This window comes from Lacerta agilis, chromosome 3 (assembly GCF_009819535.1).
Source record: "Lacerta agilis isolate rLacAgi1 chromosome 3, rLacAgi1.pri, whole genome shotgun sequence".
NCBI classification, from domain to species: domain Eukaryota; kingdom Metazoa; phylum Chordata; class Lepidosauria; order Squamata; family Lacertidae; genus Lacerta; species Lacerta agilis.
Genome location: NC_046314.1, coordinates 113,329,770 through 113,357,002, shown reverse-complemented (window position 1 = coordinate 113,357,002; position 27,233 = coordinate 113,329,770). Strand labels below are relative to the sequence as shown.

Sequence of the window (27,233 nt, the reverse complement as noted above, 5' to 3'; positions counted from 1 at the left end):
TGCCCTCTCCCCGCAAAGGCAAGCTCTTTAAAACAAATCAAACCATTTCCCACAAAGTCTAAAAACAAAGCCATTTCTACAAATGCGCAGTTAAAATGAGCCACGCACCAGGGAAAACCTTCTCAAACGGAAACATCTTCAGGTGTCAAATGGATTCATAGAACCAGTCCAACCCCCTGCAATGCGGGAATCTCAGCTAAAGCATCCGTCATAATGCTAGGCGCTTGCATAATTTCAGCTAGTAACTTGTTCCAGAGGGCTGGGAGTACGACACTAAAAGTCGAGTTTGTAGAAGGAACTAAGCGCAGCTCTGGGGCCTGTGGTAGCCTCAGCAGTGCCCTATCTGGGGAGTGCAGTTGCCAGAGAGGAATATATGGGTGGGGCTTGCTGGGCCTACTTAGACCCATAGGCTGGAGATTCCCCAGTGCTCTTCTGTGTGTAGGTCCCCCTTTATGCTAACACTAAATGGGCCACGTGGCATGTCAATTTCAGAGCGGGGGGGTGGGGGATGACGACACAAACCAACTTTCTTTATTTGGAGCATTTGTACTGCACTCTTCAGCCACGAGAAAAGCTCTCAAGGGAAGCTTAAAAGGTAAAGGTAAAGGGACCCCTGACCATTAGGTCCAGTTGCAGACGACTCTGGGGTTGTGGCGCTCATCTCGCTTTACTGGCCGAGGGAGCCGGCATACAGTTTCTGGGTCATGTGGCTAGCATGACTAAGCCGCTTCTGGCGAACCAGAGCAGCGCACAGAAACGCCGTTAACCTTCCCGCCAGAGCGGTACCTATTTATCTATTTGCACTTTGACGTGCTTTCGAACTGCTAGGTTGGCAGGAGCTGGGACTGAGCAACGGGAGCTCACCCCGTCGCAGGGATTCGAACCGCCGACCTTCCAATCGACAAGCCCAAGAGGCTCAGTGGTTTAGACCACAGCGCCACCTGTGTCCCATCAAGAGAAGCTTACAGGAAGTAAATTAAGACGAGACAGCCTCTGCTTGCTGGTTTGCAATCTGAAAGGCACAACACACAAGGAAAAAGGGCTGAGGAGGGAAGAGGGGAAAGCTGGTTCTTAAAGGAACCCGTTCTTAAAGTTCATAGTATGACCAGCTGGAATGGAAACAGTTCAGGGGCAGGATCCCTGTTTTTCTGTCACATGTTTGGCGAACCCCCGAGAGGCTTGTCACAGCACCCCTGAGCCTATTCTGCTGTGGAAATCTTATCTACCTGCTTTCAACTGGCGAGTGTCAGAGGGAGGGTGAGAAGAGCCGGGGGCATGCTGGCACAGTCAGGAAGGAACCTGCACCTCCCTTGCCCTGTCATTAAAAAAATAAAAATAAAAATCAGTCCTGTGCTTTCCAATTTACCCTACTGGGAGAGGGGGAGTGAGATGATAAAATGACTGATTGAAGTCTTGCAAAAGAGCCAGGGTGAGCCAGGGAGCTAATCCCCAGAAACAAAAGTTTGTGGGGGGCAAAACCAAACAAGAATCCATTTCAGATTAAGCGTAAAAAAACATTGCAACGTGAACCGACTTTTTTTTTTTCCAGGGGGCTTTGGAAAACACACACCGGCGGAGTCTTTTGACACAGCTCTGCAAGGATGCACAACCACCCAGAGACTTGCTCGCCGGGCTGAGGGCCAAATTAGATGTTACACATTTGGCTTAGGGGCAAATTAGATGTGTAACATTCCCCTGATGGCTCCCCGCCCGTTCCAAACACAAGCCAAGGCCAGTCTCAATAAAAAGACAGGAGGAACGGGAGTCTTAATCCTTTCGCCACTGCTTAGAATTCTTGTTCCCTTGCCATTGGGGATTTGAACCCAGGTCTTGCAGGTCCTTGACCCACACTCTAACCACTACACCTCTGGACCTATTTTTCAGGCACAGTACCAGATTTACAGAAGCCACCACAGTTTCTGTTCTGATCACAGAATGTCCTGGTTTTCCTTGTTGTTGCTGTTTAGTCGTTTAGTCGTGTCCGACGCAGTGCTGTCAAGTATCCCGTTTTAACCGGGATTCTCCCTTATTTCAAGCAGTTTCCTGCTGCTCTCCCTTATTTTTTATTTCCCTTAAATTTCCCGTTTTTAATGGAAGCAGCTCCTCCCCTGCTGGCCAGGGACTGGGTGGGAAGACCTTGCCTACTTGGAGAGAAAAGCCTCAGCCCTCAAAGCAAGTGGGAGCCGTTTCCCGTGCTTACAGGGGGGTGTATTCCTCCCCCTGCATCAGCCCCTATCCGTTGCTGCCGAGCCCCTCAGCCGGCCAATAGGGTTAGCTGGTGGGCGGAGCCTGGCTGCCTTTGAGCAGCTGCTGCTTCCTGTTCTGTTTTGATGGGATCAGACAAGAAGACGATGGAGCTCCATCGCGCGGAGCACATGGCTGCCCTCCTCTTTGCTGGCTGCCCTCCTCTTTGCTCCGCTCCGAGCCCGAGCCCGCTTGGAGTTTACATTGCTGCTCCGCCCACTTTTGCTTCTGGCTCCGCCCACCACTGACATGTGACTGTCCCCGGGATCCCTTATTTTCAAATACGAAACTTGACAGCTATGGTCTGATGCATTGTGACCCCATGGACCAGAGCACACCAGGCACGCCTATCCTTCACTGCCTCCCGCAGTTTGGTCAAACTCATGTTGGTAGATTCGAGAACGCTGTCCAACCATATCGTCCTCTGTCGTCCCCTTCTCCTTGTGCCCTCCATCTTCCCCAACACCAGGGTCTTTTCCAGGGAGTCTTCTCTTCTCATGAGGTGGCCAAAGTCTTGGAGCCTCAGCTTCAGGATCTGTCCTTCCAGTGAGCACTCAGGGCTGATTTCCATAAGAGTGAATAGGTCTGATCTTCTTGCAGTCCATGGGACTCTCAAGAGTCTCCTCCAGCACCAGAATTCAAAAGCATCAATTCTTCGGCAACCAGCCTTCCTCCATGGATCAGTGCCTTGTCGTCGCGAAGGGGCTTGAATTACTCAGGGAAGCTATGGACAGGTCAAGATGGACAGGTCATAGTGGAGAGTTTAGACTAAACGTGATCCACCTGGAGCAGGAACTGGCAAGCCACTCCAGTATCCCTGCCAAGAAAACTCCATGGACAAAGACAACAGGCCTTTTTCCTTAGGACGTTCCTATTTTCATCAGAGAAATGTCAGAGGGTATAGCCCCGCACTGGTTCTGAATACCGAATGCCCGTTGGTGGAAACAACGGGCTCTTGTGCTCGGATCCTGCACATGTCCCAAGGGCATCTGGTTGCCCATGGTAAGAAAGAGGATGCTGGACCAAGATGGACTGTTGGCCTGATCCTGCAAGACTCTTTATATGCTCTTAAGCAGCCAAAACAAACCGGCCATAAGTCACGATTCTTTCCATCAGAACACCATTGGCCTTCTCTTCAAGGCGTTTTGCCTTTGACTCTCTCTTGTTAGGAGAATATTTCCTGTCTCTCTCTCTCTCTCTCTCTCTTTGGAAATGTGGAGGTGTGGGTGTCTTAGGACGGACAGCCAACAATTGCCTGAGGAAGGGGGGACGGTAGGTAGAGAGAGAGAGAGAGAGAGAAGAATCTGCCAGCCGCAGCAGCAACAGCCAGGCCTCTTTAACACCCAGCCAAATCCCCATTAACAGGATCTTGTCTCTTAAGCTGGGAAATGTGAAGGCTTGTTTGTTTGCCTTGATCTGCAGAGTTTTAGGATGACACTCTTGCAAACAGAGTGTGTGCAGGGTAAAGGTGACCCAAAGGACATCTCCCCCACCTCCCCTGAGCATTGAAAAAGTGCGTCCCTACCAAGGGATCGGGAAGGAATCTGGCTCCGCTGCCATGCTGCCCACCTCAATACCACGTGCAAACAAAACTTTGCAGTTCTCTTGATTTTTTAAGGATGTTTCCCAACGGAGAGGTAGAAGGACACCTGGACGGTTAAGTCCAGTCAAAGGCGACTACGGGGTTGCGGCGCTCATCTCGCTTTCAGGCCGAGGGAGCCGGCGTTTGTCCGCAGACAGCTTTCCGGGTCATGTGTCCAACAGGGAGCCAGATCCCACAGATCCCCAGAGAGAGGCAGCCAGCACCCTAAAATGCACCCAAACTCCCTTCTCTTTCTTTGAGGAGAAAGCCCAGCCCCAGTAAGGGCTGTTCAGCAGTGGAACAGACTCCCACGAGAGGTGGTGGACTCTCCTTCCTTGGAGGTTTTAAAGCAGGGGTTGGCTGGACACCTGTCATGTAGTTGAGATTCCTGCATTGCACGGGGTTGGACTAGATGACCCCTGGGGACCCCTTCCAACTCTACGATTCTATGATTTCCCAATAACTGAAAAACTGTAAGGCATAGGGTTTCTTTTATTCACATCAGTGATTTTGACATGTAAGATAGTCTGGTACAGCAATTTTAATCAAAATCTGAGGTGTTGTAGTTAATTTAGAAAAAAAAATATGGTGATCTGTCTTGGAACAACCCCATCAAAAAAGACAACAGTGGTTTCATAATCCATTCCTTCTTAGCTGCTAATCCTTTCCACTTTTGTGCATATAAAGTTTTAGCTGCTGTTCTCGTGTACATAAATAAACTAGTCAGTTTTCTTGGGACCTCCGTCCCCATTATTCCTAGTAGAAAGGCTATAGGGTTATTTTTTTAAGGGATTATCAGTTTAAACATCCTTTTCAATTCATGGTTTATGGAACTGATGGACTATGCTCAAATGGTGAAATTAATTGCCAAATTAACAGAACACAATGACAAAGTGGTTAAGGAAGAACGGAGACCACTGATGGATCGTCTGTCAAAATATCACCCATATACGAAGTTGTGGGCAGGATTTGAAATATAAGCAGCAGATTACTGAATGGCAGTGGGGTTTAGACAATAAAAATATGTGTTACAAAACAGCTAATAAAAAGGAGTAAAAAAAATCAGGAAGAGGGGTGGGAAGTCAAGAATAAACTTTGTATGTTAAAAAAATGTATAGGATGATGAATGCTTTGAAATATTTTTTGGAGACTTTATAGCATGGGTAGGCAAACTAAGGCCTGGGGGCCGGATCTGGCCCAATCACCTTCTAAATCCGACCCACGGACGGTCCGGGAATCAGCGTGTTTTTACATGAGTGGAATGTGTCCTTTTATTTAAAATGCATCTTTGTGGGGCATAGGAATTCGTTCATATTTTCCTCACCAAAAATATAGTCCCGCCCCCCACAAGGTCTGAGGGACAATGGACTAGCCCCCTGCTGAAAAAGTTTGCTGACCCCTGCTTTATAAAATGCTTTGGAATACTTTTGCAGACTTTATAAAAATGATATGAAAAGAAAGAAGAAAACAGTGGTTACCTAGACCTTTTTGCTGGTTGCAAAGGGGCCCCCATAGCAGTTGAAGTTCCAGGGACCACAAAACTAAAGATCTAACCCGTCCAGCCTCCTGCTCTCATGGGGGCCAACCGGATGCCTCTGGGAACCCCACAAGCAAGATCTGAGTGCGAAAGTCCTCTTCCGCTTGTGTTCCCCAGCCACTGAGATTGAGAGGCAAATTGTGTCTAAGACCATCAGCAGCCATCGTAACTAGTAACCAGAGATAGCTTTACGTAATGGGCCATAGCTCCATGTCAGAACATCTGTCTTGCCTGCTGGAGGTCCCAGGTTCGATCGTCCTGGCATCTTCAGGTAGGGCTGGGAAAGACTCCCTGCCTGGGACCCCGGAGAGAAGCTGCCAGTCAGAGTAGACAATACAGGGGTACCTTGGTTCTCAAACTTAGTCCGTTCCAGAAGTCCGTTCCAAAACCAAAGCGTTCCAAAACCAAGGCGCGCTTTGCAATAGAAAGTAATGCAAAACGGATTAATCTGTTCCAGACTTTTAAAAAACAACCCCTAAAAAAGCAATTTTAAATGAATTTTACCATGTAACGAGACCATTGATCCATAAAATGAAAGCAATAAACCATGTACCGCAGTCACACAATCAATCAATCAGTAGTAATAATAATAATTTATTATTTATACCCCGCCCATCTGGCTGGGTTTCCCCAGCCACTCTGGGCGGCTTCCAACAGAATGTTAAAATACAATAATCTATTAAACATTAAAAGCTTCCCTAAACAGGGCTGCTTTCAGATGTCTCCTAAAAGTCTGGTAGTTGGTTTTCTCTTTGACATTTGGTGGGAGGGTGTTCCACAGGGCGGGTGCCACTACCGAGAAGGCCCTGTGCCTGGTTCCCTGTAACTTGGCTTCTTGCATCGAGGGAACTGCCAGAAGACCACAAGGGCCATCCAGTCCAACCCCCTGCCAAGCAGGAAACACCATCAAAGCATTCCTGACAGATGGCCGTCAAGCCTCCGCTTAAATACCTCCAAAGAAGGAGACTCCACCACACTCCTTGGTAGCAAATTCCACTGTCGAACAGCTCTTACTGTCAGGAAGTTCTTCCTAATGTTTAGGTGGAATCTTCTTTCTTGTAGTTTGAATCCATTGCCCCGTGTCTGCTTCTCTGGAGCAGCAGAAAACAACCTTTCTCCCTCCAGTGTGGTGTAGTGGTTAAGAGCGGTAGACTCGTAATCTGGGGAACCGGGTTCGCGTCTCCACTCCTCCACATGCAGCTGCTGGGTGACCTTGGGCTAGTCACACTTCTCTGAAGTCTCTCAGCCCCACTCACCTCACAGAGTGTTTGTTGTGGGGGAGGAAGGGAAAGGAGAATGTTAGCCGCTTTGAGACTCCTTCGGGTAGTGAAAAGCGGGATATCAAATCCAAACTCTTCTTCTTCTTCTTCCTCTATATGACATCCTTTTATATATTTGAACATGGCTATCATATCACCCCTTAACCTTCTCTTCTCCAGGCTAAACATACCCAGCTCCCTAAGCCGTTCCTCATAAGTTTCCAGGCCTTTGACCATTTTGGTTGCCGAGGTACCACTGTACTGAGCAACCAGAGGAGGGACTTTGAGGATGATCTGAGTGTACAGACCAGTTGATGGTGAGGGGGCAGTTCCCACGTCCCAAGCCGGATCTTTGGATTCTGCCCAGAAATGACCCTGGAGACAGCAAAGAAGAGCAGTGAGGAGAAGTGTTCCCAACCCCTGATGCCAGTTCACTGCCTGGCAGGGATGCCAACTTGAATAAAATATTGGGGGAGCCAGGAAACCCTCATGCCACATAATTGATCACATGGCACGCACGCACGCACACACGCACACACACACACACACACAGACACACACACACACAGACACAGACACAGACACACACCATTCAAATGGCAATGCCCATCAACTTTGGGGGCCCCCAACCCCCTCAAATGTTTTATTGTGGGGCCTGAAGACCCCACGGCCCCTAGGGTGGGGCTCTCATTTTAAGCAACTGCCGGGTATTTCCCCCCACCCTCCCCAGCTTTCCGAAGGAGCCCACAAACAACGTGCCGCTTCCTCGACTCACCCCGGTGGGAATCGTGAGTGGCAGCTCTCAAAGGGAGGGCTTTGTTCAAGCAGGAACCAGGCCAATTTCTGGAGGAAAGACCTGTGATGTCCTCATCGGTGGGATGCCTCCGAGGTGCTGAAGGGGAACGACAAGAGGCGTCTTGTCGGTGAGAGATCGGTTGGGGTGGGAGAATCCGCCCGTTTCCGTTTCTCGTTTCAGCAACCTTAAGTGCAGTTTTCTTCACGTTTCCGCGCCAGTTTGTGATTCTCTCTTCAATTCTTTCTGAAACTCCTCTCAGCATTCTGGCACAAATTTCGGCTGCTATTTGATTCTTTGTGTTTGGAGATGTGGGAATGTCAAAGGGTTCTAGGTTGTAGAATCATAGAATCATCGAGTTGGAAGAGACCACAAGGGCCATCCAGTCCAACTCCCTGCCAAGCAAGAAACGCCATCAAAACATTGCTGACAGATGGCTGTCAAGCCTCCGCTTAAAGACCTCCAAAGAAGGAGACTCCACCACACTCCTGGGCAGCAAATTCCACTGCCGAACAGCTCTCACTGTCAGGAAGTTCTTCCTAATGTTTAGGTGGAATCTTCTTTCTTGTAGTTTGAATCCATTGCCCCGTGTCCGCTTCTCTGGAGCAGCAGAAAACAACCTTTCTCCCTCCTCTATATGTGTATTGTTTCACCATAGAACTGCAGAGTTGGAAGGGATCCAGAAGGTCATCTAGTCCAACCCCCTACAATGCAGGAATCTTTCACCCAACGTGGGGCTCGAACCCACAACCCTGAGGTTAAGAGGCTCTGCCGACTGAATCAGAATTGTTGCTTTTGTTGTTGTTGTTGCTGCTGCTGCTGCTGCTGCTGCTGTTGCTGTATCTGTAAGGTCCCTGGAGTCCCTGTTGGGTCAAAAAAGGCAGGGGATAGATAGATGATAAGATACATTGGTAATAGCTCAGGCAGTGTGTCTGGAGGTTGCGGCGCTCATCTCGATTTCAAGCCGAGGGAGCCGGCGTTTGTCCACAGACAGCTTTCCGGGTCATGTGGTCGGCAGGACTAAACTGCTTCTGGCGCAACGGGACACCGTGACGGAAGCCAGAGCGCACGGAAACGCTGTTTACCTTCCCGCCGGAGTGGTACCTATTTATCTACTTGCACTGGCGTGCTTTTGAACTGCTAGGTTGGCAGGAGCTGGGACAGAGCAATGGGAACTCACCACGTCACGGGGATTCGAACCACCGAACTTCCAGTCAACAAGCCCAAGAGGCTCAGTGGTTTAGACCACAGCGCCACCCGCGTTCCTCGTAATTTATATCATACTAATGATCAGGGACAGATCCTGAAGTTGAGGCTCCAGTACTTTGGCCACCTCATGAGAAGAGAAGACTCCCTGGGAAAGACTCTGATGTTGGGAAAGATGGAGGGCACAAGGAGAAGGGGATGACAGAGGAAGAGATGGTTGGACAGTGTTCTCGAAGCGACTAGCATGAGTTTTACCAAACTGTGGGAGGCAGTGAAAGATAGGCATGCCTGACATGCTCTGGTCCATGGGGTCACAAAGAGTTGGACACAACTGAACGACTGAACAACATCAATTATCAGGGAAGCGGGCATTTCAGACTCCCAAAATATTCTGCAGCTGACCTTAAGGTCACTGAACTAAGGATTACAAAGGAACATTGCAGCATAATGTCATTGGAAGTGCACCAGAACAAGAGGTTCCCTTGTGTATTGAATCAGCATAATCGATTTTAATCACACTTCATGCGTTAATTGGTTTACCGATGCCAAGATGTCTGTGTTATCAACAACTGTTTTTTAATGGCCCTTATTTTAAGGTAATTATCAACACCTATAATTTTCTGCCTTTCGTTTCCTTATGAACCCACCGTGTACAATTACACACACCCCATAACTGTGTGTGTTTGTGTGTGTAATTCAGGATAACAACCCATGAATCTGATGAAGTAGGCACAAAGCCCATGAAAGTGCCATAATAAATTTGCTAGCCTTTCAGGTGTCACGAGACTCTTTGCTGTTTTGTCCTGAAACTTGTTATTCCAAATAATACTACACGACGGCGATGTTGCAAAAAAAATAAAAATCAGTTTTAAAGTAATCTAATCATTCTGTTCCCTGAAGCAAAACTTCTCAAAAAGCATGCAGCCTTGGTAATTAGAGCAATACTCCAAACCCTCCTGAGCCAGCCTAAAATTGGTGAAGCTGCCATATTTCACATTTAGTGGAATCTAAGAGAAGAGCGCAAAATATGGTCTGAAGCTCAACATCAAAAAAACTAAGATCATGGCCACTGGTCCCATCACCTCCTGGCAAATAGAAGGGGAAGAAATGGAGGCAGTGAGAGATGTCACTTTCTTGGGTTCCATGATCACTGCAGATGGTGACAGCAGTCACGAAATTAGAAGACGCCTGCTTCTTGGGAGGAAAGCAATGACAAACCTAGACAGCATCTTAAAAAGCAAAGACATCACCTTGCCGACAAAGGTCCGTATAGTTAAAGCTATGGTTTCCCCAGTAGTAATGTACGGAAGTGAGAGCTGGACCATCAAGAAGGCTGATCGCCGAAGAATTGATGCTTTTGGATTCTGGTGCTGGAGGAGACTCTTGAGAGTCCCATGGACTGCAAGAAGATCAAACCTATCCATTCTCAAAGAAATCAGCCCTGAGTGGTCACTGGAAGGACAGATCCTGAAGTTGAGGCTCCAGTACTTTGGCCACCTCATGAGAAGAGAAGACTCCCTAGAAAAGACCCTGATGTTGGGAAAGATGGAGGGCACAAGGAGAAGGGGACGACAGAGGACGAGATGGTTGGACAGTGTTCTTGAAGCTACTAACATGAGTTTGGCCAAACTGCGAGAGGCAGTGAAGGATAGGCGTGCCTGGCGTGCTCTGGTCCATGGGGTCACGAAGAGTCGGACACGACTGAATGATTGAACAACAACAACAACAACAATGCTCCTATGTTATTCTTTTTTTGCGATTGTGGGCAAGATAAGCTTTAGGTTAGGCATCTAAAACGAGCAGAGGTTCATTTGCCTGCTCTTTCCTGTCGAGCGAAATGATTGGCACTACCAGTGCATCAAAACAGAAAGGATGGAGGGAAAGAAGCTGCGAAAATGACCATCTCATTGTTTGCCTTGAGACCATTTCTCAAACTTCTTGATTTGTTTCGAGCCTTGCGGATAGGACAGGAGGCAGCCGCCTTCTTCTCTCTGCATCCAATATAATCCCAAATCCATATTTATTGGGATCATTACTGTACAGCTCCACCTTATTGACTCAATGTCGCTCTCTAAACAATAGCCGAAAGGAACAAGGATCTCTCATCACCACCCGCCCTGAGACAAGAGCCTTTAAATATAAAATGGAGAGATAATAAATGATGTCAGCTGTAGTATCCCATTAGATAAATATTGCTCAGTATTAATTGCTATGTTGTTCAAATAGTGGCTCCCAAATGTCTGCTGTCCTCTTGAGACACCTCGAGTTCTTCTGCAGATGTTCGACCTCTGTACAGATGGAAATATTTGGGAGTAATGTGGGCAGAGGGTAGGAGTTTGAGATTTTTTTCTGCAATTCCCACTCCCAGCCAGTGATGGAGATGGGTCATCTGAGACCCCAGACCCCATGGTCCTCTGCAGAAACATAAGTATAAAGTATTGCCTGCATTGCAGGGGGTTGAATTTAATGGCCCTTTGGGTTCCTTCAGACTGTGCAGGTCTATGATTCCATTTACTGTATGCCTTTTGAAATGTGGACCATAAACACCATCTCCAACTCCTCGAAAGATTCCATCAACGGTGTCTCCGAAAAATTGTACACATCGCTTGGGAAGACAGGCGAACTAATATCAGTGTACTGGAGGGAGCAAAGATCACCAGTGTTGAAGCAATGATTCTTCAACGTCAAGTTTGATGGACTGGTCATGTTGTTCAGATGCCTGATTATCATCTTCCAAAGCAACTACTCTATTCCAAACTTAAAAATGGAAAGCGTAATGCCAGTGGTCAACAAAAGAGGTCAACAAGACTCTCTCAAGGCAAATCTTTAAAAATGTAGGATAAACACCGACAACTGGGAAACACTGGCCGGCGAGGTCTCCAATTGGAGAACAGCCTTTACCAAAGGTGTCATGGGATTTGAAGACGCTTGAACTAAGGACGAAAGGGAGAAACGTGCTAAGAGGAAGGCACGCTTGGTAAACCCTCACCATGATCAACTCCCGCCCGTAAACCTATGTCCCCACTGTGGAAGGATGTGTGGATCCAGAATTGGCCTCCACAGTCACTTATGGCCCTAGTGTTAAAACCGTGTTTATGGAAGACAATCTTACTCGGCTACAAGTGATTGCCAAAGAAGAAGAAGAAGAAGATTATTCCATGTAAACAAAGACTGCCAGAACATAGACACCAGAAATTGGGTTATGCTAAGGTTACCAGTTTCCCCCCCCCCAATGAATCCGGGGACACTTTTCAACTTCCTACTAAATAGATGGGTTTTGTCAGGGGACTGATTTGTAAATCTGGGGACTGTCCCCTGGAAACAGGGACATCTGGTAACCTTAGGTTTGCCCGTCCAGATTGGAGTGTAGCTGGGTCAAAAGCCGAAGCTGATGGAAGGCTCTTTGCCCTACCAATGTCACCTGAGCTTTTTTGTGGATCCAGAAATACCCACAAGCTATGTCCCTGCTCTTTCAGAGAGAGTGTAACCCCATCTGGAGCAGGCCACACCCTCCCCTCCTGCCTAGGGAACCACCCACTAATAGTGCTTCAGTCTTGCCTGGATTGAGCATAAATGTTTGTTGGCTCTCGTCCAGTCCATTGCTGAGGCCAGACATCAATCTAGCACACCTCCTGCCACACCTGCAGGTGTCAAGGAGAAGCAGAGCTGGGCATCATCCAGGTGTTGCTGACAACACGCTCCGAGACTCCAGATGGCCCCACTCGGCAGTTTCATGCGTATGTCGAACAGCAGGAGGAGGAGATTAAAATTGAACCCTGTGGAGACCCCATGGGGCGGAAGACCACTCCCCAAGCACTGCCCTCTGGAGAGGGCCATCCATGTAGGATTGGGACCACTCACCCCTAATTCAGGGAAGCCTCTCCAGGAAAATAACATGTTCAGTGGTACAGGTATTGAAAGCCTCTGGGTGACCGAGCAGGATTTAAAGGGACACAGTCCCCCATATTTCTCCCGACAAAGGTCATCACACAGGGTGACCAAGGCATTTCAATGTCAAAACCCAAACCCCAATTGAAATGGGTCTTAGAAGGGTGGTTTCCTCCAAGAGAGCCTGGATCTGACCCACAACCCCCACACTCAGGGACCATGCCCAAGAAGGGAACGTGAGCGACCGGCCGGTAATTAATTGGATTTTCCGAATCCAGGGAGCATTTTTTAAGGAATGCTTTTATCATTGCCTCTTTTAGGCAGGTGGAGGATCCCCCTCCCCTCAAGGAGGCAACTCAGTCAGATGGGCAGGGTATAAATAAATTTGTTGTTGTCATCATTGACCTCCCAGGCCTAGCTGGCTGTCGCTTCCTTGATATCTTTTTTTTTTTTATCAGTCACAAAGGGCTAGGGCACAAGTTGTTGTCTAAATTGAACCAAGTGCCTTTCCCACGCCCTCCAGCCTCACTAACTCATCCAAAGTAACAGGACTATTAGAATCACAGAATCACATAATAGTATGACAACATGGAAGTAGTTACAGGTAGGTAGCCGTGTTGGTCTGCCATAGTCAAAACAAAATAAAATAAAAAATTCCTTCCAGTAGCACCTTAGAGACCAACTAAGTTTGTTCTTGGTATGAGCTTTCGTGTAGAAGTGTGCATGCAAACGAAAGCTCATACCAAGAACAAACTTAGTTGGTCTCTAAGGTGCTACTGGAAGGAATTTTTTATTTTATTTTGTTTTGACTATGGCAGACCAACATGGCTACCTACCTGTAACTTCGTTTTATGGGACTGACTTGTGGCTGTAGCTTGTGACTTCGTTTTTGCGACTGTGGCTTGCGACTTCGTTTCTGTGACTTGTTTTTGTGACTGTGTGGAACCCAGTTCGGCTACCGATTGATTGATTGTGTGACTGCAGAAATGGATAAAAAGCCCCCCCCCATTCCAAATAATGACTATCATCTGTGATGATAAGAATTTTTTTTTTTAAATTTTTATCCTCTACAATATTCTCTTATTTATTTTGTAGTACAGTACATTGATTATTGCTTTCATTTTATGGATCAATGGCCTCGTTAGTAAAATTCATGTTAAATTGCTGTTTTAGGGGTTGTTTTTAAAAGTCTGGAACGGATTAATCCGTTTCGCATTACTTTCTATGGGAAAGTGCGCTTTGGTTTTAGAATGCTTTGGTTTTGGAACAGACTTCTGGAATGGATTAAGTTTGAGAACCAAGGTGCCACTGTACTCTTGTCATTATTCATATTATTAATTAATTGAGTTTATATACCGCCCTACCGCAGTTCACAGAAAAGCTCACAATATATATAATCAGAATAAAAACAACAACCCAATACCCCCCCCCCCCGAAAAGAGCCACATTTTATTAATAAAAATTTATTGGTGTTTCCACATAAAAATAACAAATAGTAAAACAACAAATAAAAACATTCAAATAAACATATAAAACAAATACAATAAACAATACTAATAACAATAAAGTAAAATAAAATAAAAACTGATACATACCTCAAACACAGAAACACAGGAATCTATTAATTAATTTCTTGTTTTGAATCTAATTTAGGGGGACTTCTCCCGTTCTCTCTTCTGCGTTCAATTTCTGATCTACTTTAGTAACTTTGTAACTAATTTAACAATCATTCACCATACTTAATCCTCAAATAAAAATCTTATACAACTTATAACATTCAACTTATTATTATCACATAAAATCATATTTCAAATCTTAACTTTTTATAACCTTTTTTTCTCTTAACTTAGTAAAACTATTGCTATTCTTCTAATTCCTACCTTAATAATATTATAATCAAAACATTATCATAAAAAACCTAAATATTTCTTCCCTTCTCCAAATCGCTTGTTTCCCTCTGTTATAGGACTACCTTGGTTAGCCATCCTAATAACTCATAAGTTCCCTTACCCCACCCCCCTCCTCACCATCCTCCCTCTTCCCATCTTAATCTCCCACCAGTCTTCCCCCAGCATATTCCCAGTCCTTGTTCTTTCAAAAGAGCCACATTTTAAAAGGGTATAGGATGTCAATCATTTTTAAGGTGTATAATGAAGGCGCCAGGCGAACTTCCCTGGTGGAGAGCATTCCACAGACGGGGAGCCACTGCAGAGAAGACCCCGTTCTCATGTTGCCACCCTCCGGATCTCAGGACGAGGCACATGAAGGAGGGCCTCAGAAGATGACCTCAGGGTCTGGGTAGGTTCATATGGAAAGAGGCGGTCCTTGAGGTATTGCGGTCCTGAGCCAATGAAGGTGTTTATAGGTCAAAACCAGCACTTTGAATTGGACCCGGAAACTAATCGGTAGCCAGTGCAGTCGGACCAGGATCGGTGTAATATGTTCAATAATATAATTATTGTATAAGCATTAGTTATTGTATAATACAATAATATAAGCGAAAGGCCGAATCGTCGTCTTTGCATCCCGAGAAACCAGCCTGAGAGGCATAGGTGAGCTGCTCTAAGCTCCCCACAAAGGAATTAAAAACCACAACGTTATTTATTTAATCCCGTAATCTGGATACTGATGGTTTATTTGATTCCATTCAATGATCCCTTCCTGTGAAATATCTCAAGGCGACGTCACGGGAAATAAAAACGTAAAAGAGTATTGGGGAATAATTCATAATGAATTGGGGGGGGGGGAATGTTTAAAAGTACTTTTCCAAAAAAGACCAAACCAGAGTCCTTTTTGTTGGGGATAATTCAGACAGAAATTCCCAAGTGTCAAAAAAAGGGTTATTTATGTATGACACTGCTGCGGCCCATGTTTCGTTAGCCCAAAAATGGAAAACGAGCGAGGTCCCAACTAAAGAATGGCAGCTTAAACAGATGGAATATATGCAGCTTGCAGACTTAAAATACAGAATAAGAGAACAAGAAGGACATACGTTTAAAGAAGATTGGAAAATGTTTATTGAATATATGGGGGGAATTGTGTACACTTGAAAACGTGGGAGGCATTAAGATAAATTCAACAGTGTGAACGAGTTTTGTTGTAATGGTTTAGTTTATCTAAAATATGTAAAATATGTTTATGTAAAATATGCAGGGATTTATGTTACGCAAAATAAACCATGGAAAGAGAAGAAGGGAAGTCATTGACATTTTAAGGTTGTTTAAATGAATATTCTAAAATGTAAAAAGAAAATTTAATAAAAATTAGAGGGGTGGGGGAATTAAATGGGGTGGGTGGGTGGGGAGGAACCATGCACACTGCCTTGAGCTCCTTAGTGGAGAAAAAAAGGTTTGGGGTATAAATGCAACAAACAGAGTCTCTTCCCTTCTGCCTCAGGTCTGCCCGTCTCACAAGCCATCAAACTCCTGCAGGAGAAGCTCGCTGCCTTCCGGGTGACTCTTCCGGACTTCCACCTGCGTGCCGTCTGCGATTACTTCCACAACACCTTCATCAAACATTACGGGCTGCACCAGTTCGTCCTGGCTCAGGAGAGGGACCGCTGCCAGACCTTTGCCAGCCTGGAGGTCTACGCTCCCCCCAAGCCCCTGCCGCTGAGGTGGGGCATGGAAATCAGGGCCTGGAAGTACCAGCAGCAGCTGGCCGCGATCTCTGCAGCGGAGGAGGAAAGGCAAGCTGAAATGGTGCGGATCAGGGGGACCTTGTGCAGAGAGAGGGAGAGCATGCTTGAGGAGGTCTACAGGAGCGTCCGGACGCAGACGGCCACCCTGGAGAAAGAGGTGAGCTTGGGGCAAAAGACTAACTCCCGACCCCATCGTAGCAGCCTCTTCTCGCAGCAGCCAGCTGCATGGATTTCTTTCACTGCTATTTGCTCCCTAAAAATTATGCATTGTGTAAACAACAAGAGAACCTCAAAGCAGTTTGCAAAAAAAAGATAAATCTGTGCCATCAATAATAATAAAAAATCGCAGCAGCAGCAACAACAATTTATTTATACCCCGCCCATCTGGCTGGGTTTCCCCAGCCACTCTGGGCAGCTCCCAACAGAATATTAAAAACACAATAAAACATCAAACACGTTTTATTAACTTCCCTAAACAGGGCTGCCTTCAGATGTCTTCTAAAAGTCAGATAGCTGTTTATTGACATCTGATGGGAGGGTGTTCCACAGGGTGGGTGCCACTACCGAGAAGGCCCTCTCCCTGGATCCCTGTAACCTCACTTCTCGCAGGGAGGGAACCACCAGAAGGCCCTCGGAGCTGGATCTCAGTGTCCAGGCTGAATGATGAGTGTAGAGACGCTTCTTCAGGTATACTGGGCCGAGGCCGTTTAGGGCTTTAAAGGTCAGCACCAACCGGAAACTTAGTGGGAGCCAATGTAGGTCTTTCAAGACCGGTGTTATGTGGTCTCGGCAGCCGCTCCCAGTCACCAGTCCAGCTGCCGCATTCTGGATTAGTAATAGTTTCCGGGCCACCTTCAAAGGCAGCACCACGTAGAGCGCATTGCAGTAGTCCAAGCAGGAGATAACCAGAGCATGCACCACTCTGGCGAGACAGCCTGCGGGCAGGTAGGGTCTCATCCTGCATACCAGATGGAGCTGGTAGACAGCTGCCCTGGACACAGAATTGACCTGCGCCTCCATGGACAGCTGTGAGTCCAAAATGACTCCCAGGCTGCGCACCTGGTCCTTCAGGGGCACAGTTACCCCATTCAGGACCAGGGAGTCCTTCACACCTGCCCCCCCATCCCCCAAGGCAGGTACTTCTGTCTTGTCAGGATTCAACCTCAATCTGTTAGCTGCCATCCACCCTCCAATAGTTTAATACAAAACTACGAAAGCAGGTCGAAATTCACACCGACTTTCTAAGCATCTGGGTAGGCTTCTCTAAACAGCAACGCCTTCAGCAGAAGCCGAAAGGAATACGGCGAAGGCGCCTGTTTGAGATCAATAGGCGGGGAGTTCCAAAGTGCAGCGAATGACCGAGAGCCAGCAAATGAGGGCCGGGGTATTGCGTGGCACCTTTAGTTGTGCCAATTCCGGGGATCGAAGTGGTTGAGCGGGCACCTGTCGGGGTAAGGCGATCCTGTGCACAAAGTCGCCCCCAGCTGTTAAGGTCTTTCTCTGCTAATAGTAACATCTGGAACTTGATACTGCAGTTCCTGGCAGCTGGGCTTCAGAAGCTCACTGCCTCTAGCTGTAGCGGTTAGTGGCTGTTGGTACCCTGATTCAAACCTCTAGCACCCCCTGCCTCTTTGCAGCCCCCTAGGTAACCCCACTGGCCCCCAGGGTGTGGAACTGCCCACTTTGGGATCTGGTGCGTCGATCCCAGTTTGAACCACAGGTTCCACTCGCTGCAAAACTACGGCTTTTGGGTCTCCCGGCTCCGGCGGCCTGTTGACAGCACCTCAGAGTTACGTCTGTGGCTGCCTCGTCCAAAACTTTCTCGCCAGCCCCGATTTGCATAATCAAGCTGCGACGTGTCTTATCGCCCTCGAGACGGAAAATCTCCACCTTGCTGAGACTTGCTTCCCCGCCTGGGAGCGCACTGTTTGGGGAAACCGAATGAAACTCCGACGTGTTTTTACTATTACTGCCAGCCCATCTACGGAGTGGAATTAATTGGCAATTAATGCTTACACGTGTGCGCCTCAACGCGCTGCCAGCAACGGCCGCGGGTGAGTTCAGAGAACGTCACCTTTTGAACCCGAGCCGAGACGTCTATCCCGGAGCGCTCAGTGGGTTGTTCAGCGTACCACCCTGTGCGCAAACGGGGGACGGGGACGGACGGAACCAGCACCCATCCTTCCTGGTTCCTGGGCTTGGGTCCCGCTGCTGTGGACGTCCTCGAAATCCGATGGCACTCCTCCAACCTCGATCAGCTCCTGGGAGATTGGCAAGAGTCCAGTCCTCACAGCTGCCTGACGGCTTCTGTTGACAAGTATCATAAACGTTGCCTCCCTGACCCACATTGGCCCCCACACTCTCTTCCCGGCCCCTCCCCGGCCTTCTTGCCAGTTCCCAAGCTCCACCCTGGCTTCTCGGAATGCGCGAGGTCAAAACCTTTGCAGAGCTAGTCGCTGAGAAGCGGCAGGCCTTGAGGGGGCAAAGATGGCGGCCGCTGGCGGCCCTGTTCGTTTGCGATGCACCTGCTGTTTTGCAAGCATATAAACCGGGCATGGGAATCTAATTTTAACAGCGAAAAGGGGAGGTGCATACCCTCCAAGTGTCCCGATTTTCCAGGGGCAGTCCCGGAATCACAGAAGCTGTCCCAGTTTCTGATTTGATCTGGAAATGTCCCGGTTTTCCTTTCCCCACATCTCGGAGAACACGTTAAGATGGAGATGGTGGCCAGGTTTCTGCAGCACGCAACGAGGATTTGCAAATGCTATACCACAGCATCTTAATTGTTAGGTGCAGATTTCACCGGGTGATTTCATTGTGCTGAAGCTGTCAGAATTTTGTCTATAGGACAATAAAGATTTGAGGTTGAGGCTGACGTGCTCAGCAACCTCAAACGACCTTGCTGTGCTAGGTAACCATTTGGGAAGCCCAGGCAGCAAACCCAGGTTCATTCTAAGTCTAGCGGAGACACCAGAAGCCACAATGCCCTGTGTTTGTTTTCCAGACTCTGATGTCTCTTGTCCGAGAAGCGGTTAAGGCCCAGGTCCAGAGTCTGCACGATATCATCCAGAATGAGATCCAGGCCACCTTTGAAATCCTCCAGCTCCGTCTCCAGAAGAAGGCCTTGCTGCTCAACCCGCCTGCCCCTTACCCCCCACCCTACAATCCTGATGGGAGGAAGACCAGCAAGCAGAAGAAGCTGAAGGACTTGATATTAGAGGCTCAGATTAAGGAGAAGGAGAAGGAGGAGAGGGAGCTGGAGAAGGAGAGGGAGAAAGCAGAGAAGGCAGAGAAGGCGGCACAGAAGAAGGCAGAGAAGGCTGCAAAAGACGAGAAGAAGTCAAAGAAGAAAAAGAAGTGAGGACAGCATTCAGGTTCCCCCAGGCATGCCCTGACATTCTCAGTCCCATGCCTGTGTTCTCTTTTCCAGGACTTCTCCCTCCTCTGGCTTTGAGGAGAATTCTCAATCTGTGCAGGTGGGACCTCACTTTCCTTCAAATATATCCCATAGAAAACTTGCGCATCGGGGGGGGGGGGTGTTGTGGCCTTACCTTCCTCTCTGACACGCCGGTTTTCTATGGAGATAATGTTCTCTCCTTCTTTCACGCGAACCCCTCCAGCTTGCAGCCTTAAGCTGTCTCGTCCAGACACAGGTTAACACCCTTCGCTGAGAACAAAGCCTAAGTCTCTTTGTTCACAGGGGTAGAGATTTACAAAGAAACCCAAACAGATGTGTGCACCTAAATGCAGATGCAGCAAACACCAACATTCACCAAAACGCCAGAGGTTTTCGTTCCATCTTTCTCAACAAAAATTCTTCCCGCCAGGACTATGGAAGGATGAAGAGACTGTTTTGGATGTTGCAAAAGTTCATCGTGAGCTCCCTCTGTCTTCACTGTTCCAAATAAACTAAAACATTTAATATTTCTTTCAACTCAAGCTGGCGTGTGGGGTTTTTGGGGGGCGGGCGGGCATTGTTTTAATTAGCTATGTTACATAGAATCATAGAATCATAGAGTTGGAAGAGACCACCAGGGCCATCCAGTCCAACCCCCTACCAAGCAGGAAACACCATCAAAGCATTCCTGACAGGTGGCTGTCAAGCCTCCGCTTCAAGACCTCCAAAGAAGGAGACTCCACCACACTCCTTGGTAGCAAATTCCACTGCCGAACAGCTCTCACTGTCAGGAAGTTCTTCCTAATGTTTAGGTGGAATCTTCTTTCTTGTAGTTTGAATCCATTGCCCCGTGTCCGCTTCTCTGGAGCAGCAGAAAACAACCTTTCACCCTCCTCTATATCACATCCTCTGAGTTCCCACTGGCAGGCAATCCTGAAAACAATCTGCTTAAGCCAGTGTAGCCCTATTTGCTGGTTTGCTGCCTTTGGTACTGATCCAGCTTCTGGCTGCACACAGAGCATGGCTGGTAATAGACCACCTCTATGTGTGATAATATTGGGACGTGGGTGGTGCTGTGGGTTGAACCACAGAGCCTAGGGCTTGCCGATCAGAAGGTCGGTGGTTCGAATCCCTGCGACGGGGTGAGCTCCCATTGCTCGGTCCCTGCTCCTGCCAACCTAGCAGTTCGAAAGCACGTCAAAGTGCAAGTAGATAAATAGGTACCGCTCTGGTGGGATGGTAAACGGCGTTTCCATGCGCTGCTCTGCTTTGCCAGAAGCGGCTTAGTCATGCTGGCCACATGACCCAGAAGCTGTCTGCAGACAAACGCCGGCTCCCTTGGCCTATAGAGCGAGATGAGCGCGCAACCCCAGAGTCATCCGCGACTGGATCTAATGGTAAGGGGTACCTTTACCTTTACCTTTATGGGCGATAATGGGCACAGAATCCCAATTGCACACCTACTGAACACAGACCCTCCAAGCGTCCCTATTACAGAAGCCATCCCGGTTTCTGATTTAATCCCAGAATGTCCTGCTTTTACTTTGGACGTCCCTGATTTCGTCGGAGAAATGTTGGAGGGTATGGAATAGGACGCCCCTATTTTCACTGGAGGAATGTTGGAAGGGGTGTAATCAACGTAACTGGATCAGTCTGGTTATTTCAATGCATTGTTATTACCCAGTCCTCAGCATTCAGGGAGAAAGTTTGGAAATCTAAGTAAGCAAGTTGACACACTTACATTGCAGTAGGGCAGTGGTGGCGAACCTATGGCACGGGTGCCAGAGTGGGCACGCAGAGCCCTCTCTGTTGGCACGCGCCATCACGCCAGCAGTGCCATTGTTTGGTGTTTTCAAATTGGCCAGCAGCTTCCCCCCACGCCTCCTTGTGTGTAAACTGCTCCCACCCCACCAGCAGCAGCTTAGAGGCAGTTTATCTCCCCAAAGCAGCTATATTCCTGCCTCCCCACCCCCTGCCCCCGGCCATTGGTGGGATTTTTTTTACAGCCAGCAGTCTGTAGTTCATGTGATTGGTGGCTTTGTCAAGGGTTTTCGTTGATTGGTTGCTGCCTGCGATCCTTGAGACTCTGTGTTGTTTCTGCTCCTTGTGCCATAGGAAGCGTTTATAATTCGTGTGAGTGTTCTTCTCCCCCCCAAAAAACAACTGTGATCCAAGCCCCCCCAAAGCTCTGCTAGTCTTGGCAACCCCCTCCCCCCAAAAACTCTGGGCAATGCCCCCCCAGCTCTATGTGTTGTTTCTGCTCCGCGTTTATAATGCGTGTGAGTGTTTTTCTCCCCCCCCCAAAAAACAACTGTGTTCCAAGCCCCCCCCCAACAACTCAGGGCAGGCCCCCCCACTCATTTTATTACAGTATATTAATTATTATCCCATATTAAATTGCCATGTTGGGACTTTGCGATAAATTAGTAGATTTTGGGTTGCAGTTTGGGCACTCGGTCTCCAAAAGGTTCGCCACCACTGCAGTAGGGAGTAAATCACACACACACACACACACACACACACACACACACAAACACACAGTGTATATTTAAAAGCACGTAAAACAAATCCAGATATTTTAAGCAAATCCAGTGGCATTTAACCTCTCATTCCGTTCAGGTCTTCCTCTTTAGGAACCTCTCGCTCCTGCCCTTTCATAAACAAATCAAACAGGAAGGTAAGTCAGGCTCAGAGACCCCACCCTTCCCAAACACCCCATCCCCTGCTTTTGACTTCTGAGCCATCTTCTCGGGAGTCTTGCTCTCTCCTTCCATGGGGTTTCAGGGGAAGATCAGACCCTGTTTGGGCTTGTGTCCTGCATCCAAGCAGATTGGGCAATTTCCTTCCTGAGACCACGGCAAGACGACTAATGTCCCACTCTTCCCAGGGCTCAGTGCGGTGTAGTGGTTAAGAGCAGTGGACTCTCAATCTGGTGAACTGGGTTCGCTTCCCCGCTATTCCACATGCCGCTGCTGGGTGACCTTGGGCTAGTCACACTTCTCTGAAGTCTCTCAGCCCCACTCACCTCACGGAGTGTTTGTTGTGGGGGAGGAAGGGGGAGGAGAATGTCAGCCGCTTTGAGACTCGTTTGGGTAGTGAGAAAACGGGATATCAAATCCAAACTCCTCTTCTTCATAGGGAGGGACGTGATCACCATGACAGGGTCCCCAAGACCCAGAACTTACTGGAAATAAGAGGGAAAGGTTTGTGGTTGGGGGGTAGGGTGGGGAGAGGAACTAATACGATGGAAATATCTAAGATGAAAGAAGCATCAGTTGAATTGGGATATGTTCATAGAATCTTAAGAGTTGGAAGGGGCCCAATGGTCATCTAGTCCAGCCCCCTGCAAGGCAGGAATCTCAGCTAAACCATCCCTGACAGTTGGCCATCCAACCTCTGCTTAAAAACCTTCAAGGAAGGAGAATTCACAACCTCCCAAGAGAGTCCGTTCCACAGTCAAACAGCTCTTGCTGTCAGAAAGTTTCAATGGATGTTTAGTCAGGAATCTTACTTGTGACTTGAAGCCATTAGTTCGAGTCCAACCCTCCAGAGCAGGAGAAAACAAGCTTGCTCCATATTCCACGTGACAGCCCTTGAGGAATTTGAAGATGGCTATCCTGTCTCCTCTGAGTCTTCTCTTTTCCAGTCTGTGAACTTTTCTATGTTCTAACAGCAATGCCGCAGTTAATAAATGTAATTTAGGAGCAACCTCTGTGATTTAGCCAGCCTTGTTAATTACGGCATGAAGAACTTCCAGGAAGGCACATTATTTCCCAGGGAATTGGCCCTTAGACTTCAGGGTGTGATATGACATGATAGCCATCTTCAAAGATGGGATGTCCCGTGGAAGATCCTGTCGTTTTCTGCTGCTTCGGAGGGTAGGACCCAAACTAATGGATTCAAATAACAAAGAAAGGTATAAAAAGGTCATTTGTACCTCCAAAGTAAGCCATCGGCCCAAGTATTTCCAGAAGGGCAGTGGTGCAGCAAAAACAACAATTTCTTGAGGCACCTAATTTTAATCTTCTTCCTCCTCCTCCTCCTCTTCCTTTCTTCTGCTTCTTCTTCGTGTTCTTCGTCTTGTGCTTCGTCTTCTTCTTCTTCTTCTTCTTCTACTTATTCTTCTTCCTCCTCCTCTTCTTCCTCCTCCTCCTCCTCCTCCTCCTCTTCATCCTCCTCCTCTCCTTCCTCTTCTTCTTCTTCTTCCTCCTCCTTTCTTCTTCTTCTTCTTCTTCTTCTTCCTCCTCCTTTCTTCTTCTTCTTCTTCCTTCTCCTCCTCCTCCTCCTCCTCCTCCTCCTCTTCCTTTCTCCTCCTCCTCCTCCTCCTCCTCCTCCTCTTCTTCTTCTTCTTCTTCTTCTTCTTCTTCCTCCTCCCCCTCCTCCCCCTCCTCCCCCTCCTCCTCTTCTTCTTCTTCTTTGAGATCCAGTGTGGTGTAGTGGTTAAGAGCGGTGGACTCGTAATCTGGGGAACCGGGTTTGCGTCTCCGCTCCTCCACATGCAGCTGCTGGGTGACCTTGGGCTAGTCACACTTCTCTGAAGTCTCTCAGCCCCACTCACCTCACAGAGTGTTTGTTGTGGGGAGGAAGGGAAAGGAGAATGTTAGCCGCTTTGAGACTCCTTCGGGTAGTGAAAAGCGGGATATCAAATCCAAACTCTTCTTCTTCTTAAATTTCTATTCCACCCTTCTTTTCAAGAGACAAACAGATTTATTATGGCTTATGTTTTCAGGTACTCTGTGACATTAGCAGCTCCCAGGAAGCCATGGAGTTTTTAACCCAAGAGGAACAGGTAACACCCTCTTTTAACAGAGCCTCCGGTCAGGGAATACACCTCTCCTGAGCTAGCTTAACATCTGGGGTGACTTTTCCCCTGGCACTGCTTTTCCCCTTCAGGGGGAGCTCAGGATAGCAAGCAACGATCAAATAAATAAAACCAACACAAAACCATTGTTCAAAGCAAGATACGGGCAACTCGCGTCTTAGGCAGGCGTTAGGTTCCTGGGATGACGCATATATCCGAAAAACATGTATGCTCAAACTGCCCCCACCTGAGCAATCTTACCTTCCAGAGTTGAACAGGTCCCCACCCACATAAAAAACCCCACAAGGCAGACAGCCTTGCTGACCAGACATCTGAGTTCATGCGAGATCTTGTGAGAAGAAGAAGAGGAAGAGGAAGAGGAAGAGGAAGAGGAAGAGGAAGAGGAGGAGGAGGAGGAGGAGGAGGAAGAAGAAGAAGAAGAAGAAGAAGAAGAAGAAGAAGAAGAAGAAGAAGAAGAAGAAGAAGAAGAAGAAGAAGAGTTTGGATTTGATATCCAGCTTTATCACTACCTGAAGGAGTCTCAAAGTGGCTAACATTCTCCTTTCCCTTCCTCCCCCACAACAAACACTCCTAAAGCAGGTTACAGTATTAAAAACTTGCAAGTACTTGCAGCTTTCTCCAAAATCTGCGTAAGGACAGTGGTACAAAAATGTGTGTTATTGGGAGAGACACTCATGCTAAAATGCTGGTGAATTCTCACGGGGACTTTTTTTTTTAAAACCCAGTTTGCAAAGTAGTGCAGAATCTAAGATTGGGAACGGACGGACGAGGAAATGAGAGAAATCCAAACGGAGCCATTTATTCCCCCATGCCTTCAAGGCAGCCCCTCTACGTGTGTTCATGAGGAGGAAGAAAGAGAGAGAAAGAAAGAAAGAGGGAGGGGGCTATTTTTCTTGAAGAATAAACAAGCCGTGATTTCTCCTCCTCAGCCCTTTGCTTAAACATGAAGGCAGCGCCAGGGCTCATAACATCCGGCTCAAGGGGCCGGCTTCTGTTATCAGGCAGGAAACAGCTCTGGATACATCCTCTCCTTTGCCTCGGCAGCCCAAACCACCTCCAGTGGCAAGATCTGGCAGGAAAACACGAGTGTCGTGCCTTGATTCTTTCTCCTTTAGCACAGCAGGAGCCCTGCCTCTGCAGCTCATGGCGGGGCGGGGGGGAATATATCCCCTTCCCTAACAGATTAGAGCAGGAGAAAGTTTTCTGACTTGGGAGAGCAGGAGGATCTGTACGGCTAATGCCTCGCCTAGTAGCCTTGTCCCAGAGGTGGCCACAAACCCAGCTTTGAGAGGCCTACTATGATAAATATTGACCTCTTTCATGGAATTATAGCATTGCAGAGCTGGAAGGGACCCTGAGTCCAGGGCTACCAGCTCCATCTGGTACGCAGGCTGAGACCCTCCCTGCCCGCGGACTGTCTCGCCAGAGTGGTGCATGCTCTGGTTATGTCCCGCTTGGACTACTGCAATGCGCTCTACGTGGGGCTACCTTTGAAGGTGACCTGGAAACTGCAATTAATCCAGAATGTGGCAGCCAGACTGGTGACTGGGAGCAGCCGCTGAGACCATATATCCTAAAGCAGTGTTTTTCAACCACTGTTCCGCGGCACACTAGTGTGCCACGAGATGTTGCCTGGTGTGCCGTGGGAAAAATTGAAAAATTCAAGAGAATTACTTTATATATAGTCAATATAGGCACAGAGTTAAATTTTTTAACATTTTCTAATGGTGGTGTGCCTCGTGATTTTTTTCATGAAACAAGTGTGCCTTTGCCCAAAAAAGGTTGAAAAACACTGTCCTAAAGGATCTACACTGGCTCCCGGTACATTTCTGAGCACAATTCAAAGTGTCAGTGCTGACCTTTAAAGCCCTAAACGGCCTTGGTCCTGTACACCTGAAGGAGCGTCTCTCCGCCCCCCATTGTTCAGCCCAGACACTGAGATCCAGCTCCGAGGGCCTTCTGGCGGTTCCCTCCCTGTGAGAAGCGAAGTTACAGGGAACCAGGCAGGGGGCCTTCTTGGTAGTGGCGCCTGCCCTGTGGAACGCCTCCCGTCAGATGTCGAAGAGAAAAACAACTACCTGAGTTTTAGATGACATCTGAAGGCAGCCCTGTTTAGGGAAGCCTTTAATATTTGATTAATCATTGTAGAGTCAATGATTGTGTTTGCTGCGGGTTGCGTTCGTCACGGGATACGCACACACCGAACCCGGAAGTACCGGAACGGATTACTTCCGGGTTCAGTGCTTTGCGCATTTGCAGAAGCGCTAAATCACGCCACGCACATGCACAGATTCGGCACTTCAGGTTGCGCTTTTTTCATGTTGCGAACGGGCCTCCGGAACGGATCCTGTTTGCAGCCAGAGGTACCACTGTTTTTTCATATTCTGCTGGAAGCTGCCCAGAGTTGCTGGGGAAACCCAGCCAGATGGGTGGGCTATAAATAATGATGATAATATAAAGTTATTATTATATAATAATAGTGTGTGTGTGTGTGTGTGTGTGTGTGTGTGTGTGTGTAATTATTATTTCGTTCAACCCTGCAATGCAGGAATCTCAGCTAAAGCGCCCACAACCTCTGCTTAAAAACCTCCAAGGAAGGAGAGTCCATCACCTTCCGGGGGAGTCCGCTACACTGTCAAGCAGCTCTTACCAACAAAAAGTCCTTTCTGAGATTTAGGTGGACTCTCCTTTCTCGCAATTTGAAGCCATCGGTTCGGCTCCCACTCTCTGGAGCAGCAGAAAACACGATTTGCTGGAACACTGCACATTTTCAGACTACTCTGAAATCAGAACTAAGCTGCTCTTCTTATGAGCAGATATTTTTCAGAGTCCTGATCCGAAGGCTGCAGTATCCGCAACATTTCC

General features: G+C 47.8%; 1 protein-coding gene across 1 annotated transcript in view; it reads left to right on the top strand.

The window, feature by feature from the left end:
- Positions 1-17,507, top strand: part of C3H8orf74 (chromosome 3 C8orf74 homolog) — a 50,164-nt gene extending 32,657 nt beyond the window's left edge. Inside the window, exons 3-4 of the mRNA XM_033145484.1 lie at positions 15,906-16,306; positions 17,421-17,507. Of these exons, the coding sequence (XP_033001375.1) occupies positions 15,906-16,306; positions 17,421-17,507 (488 nt within the window). The remainder of the gene's footprint in view (positions 1-15,905; positions 16,307-17,420) is intronic.
- The last annotated feature ends 9,726 nt before the right edge of the window (positions 17,508-27,233 follow it).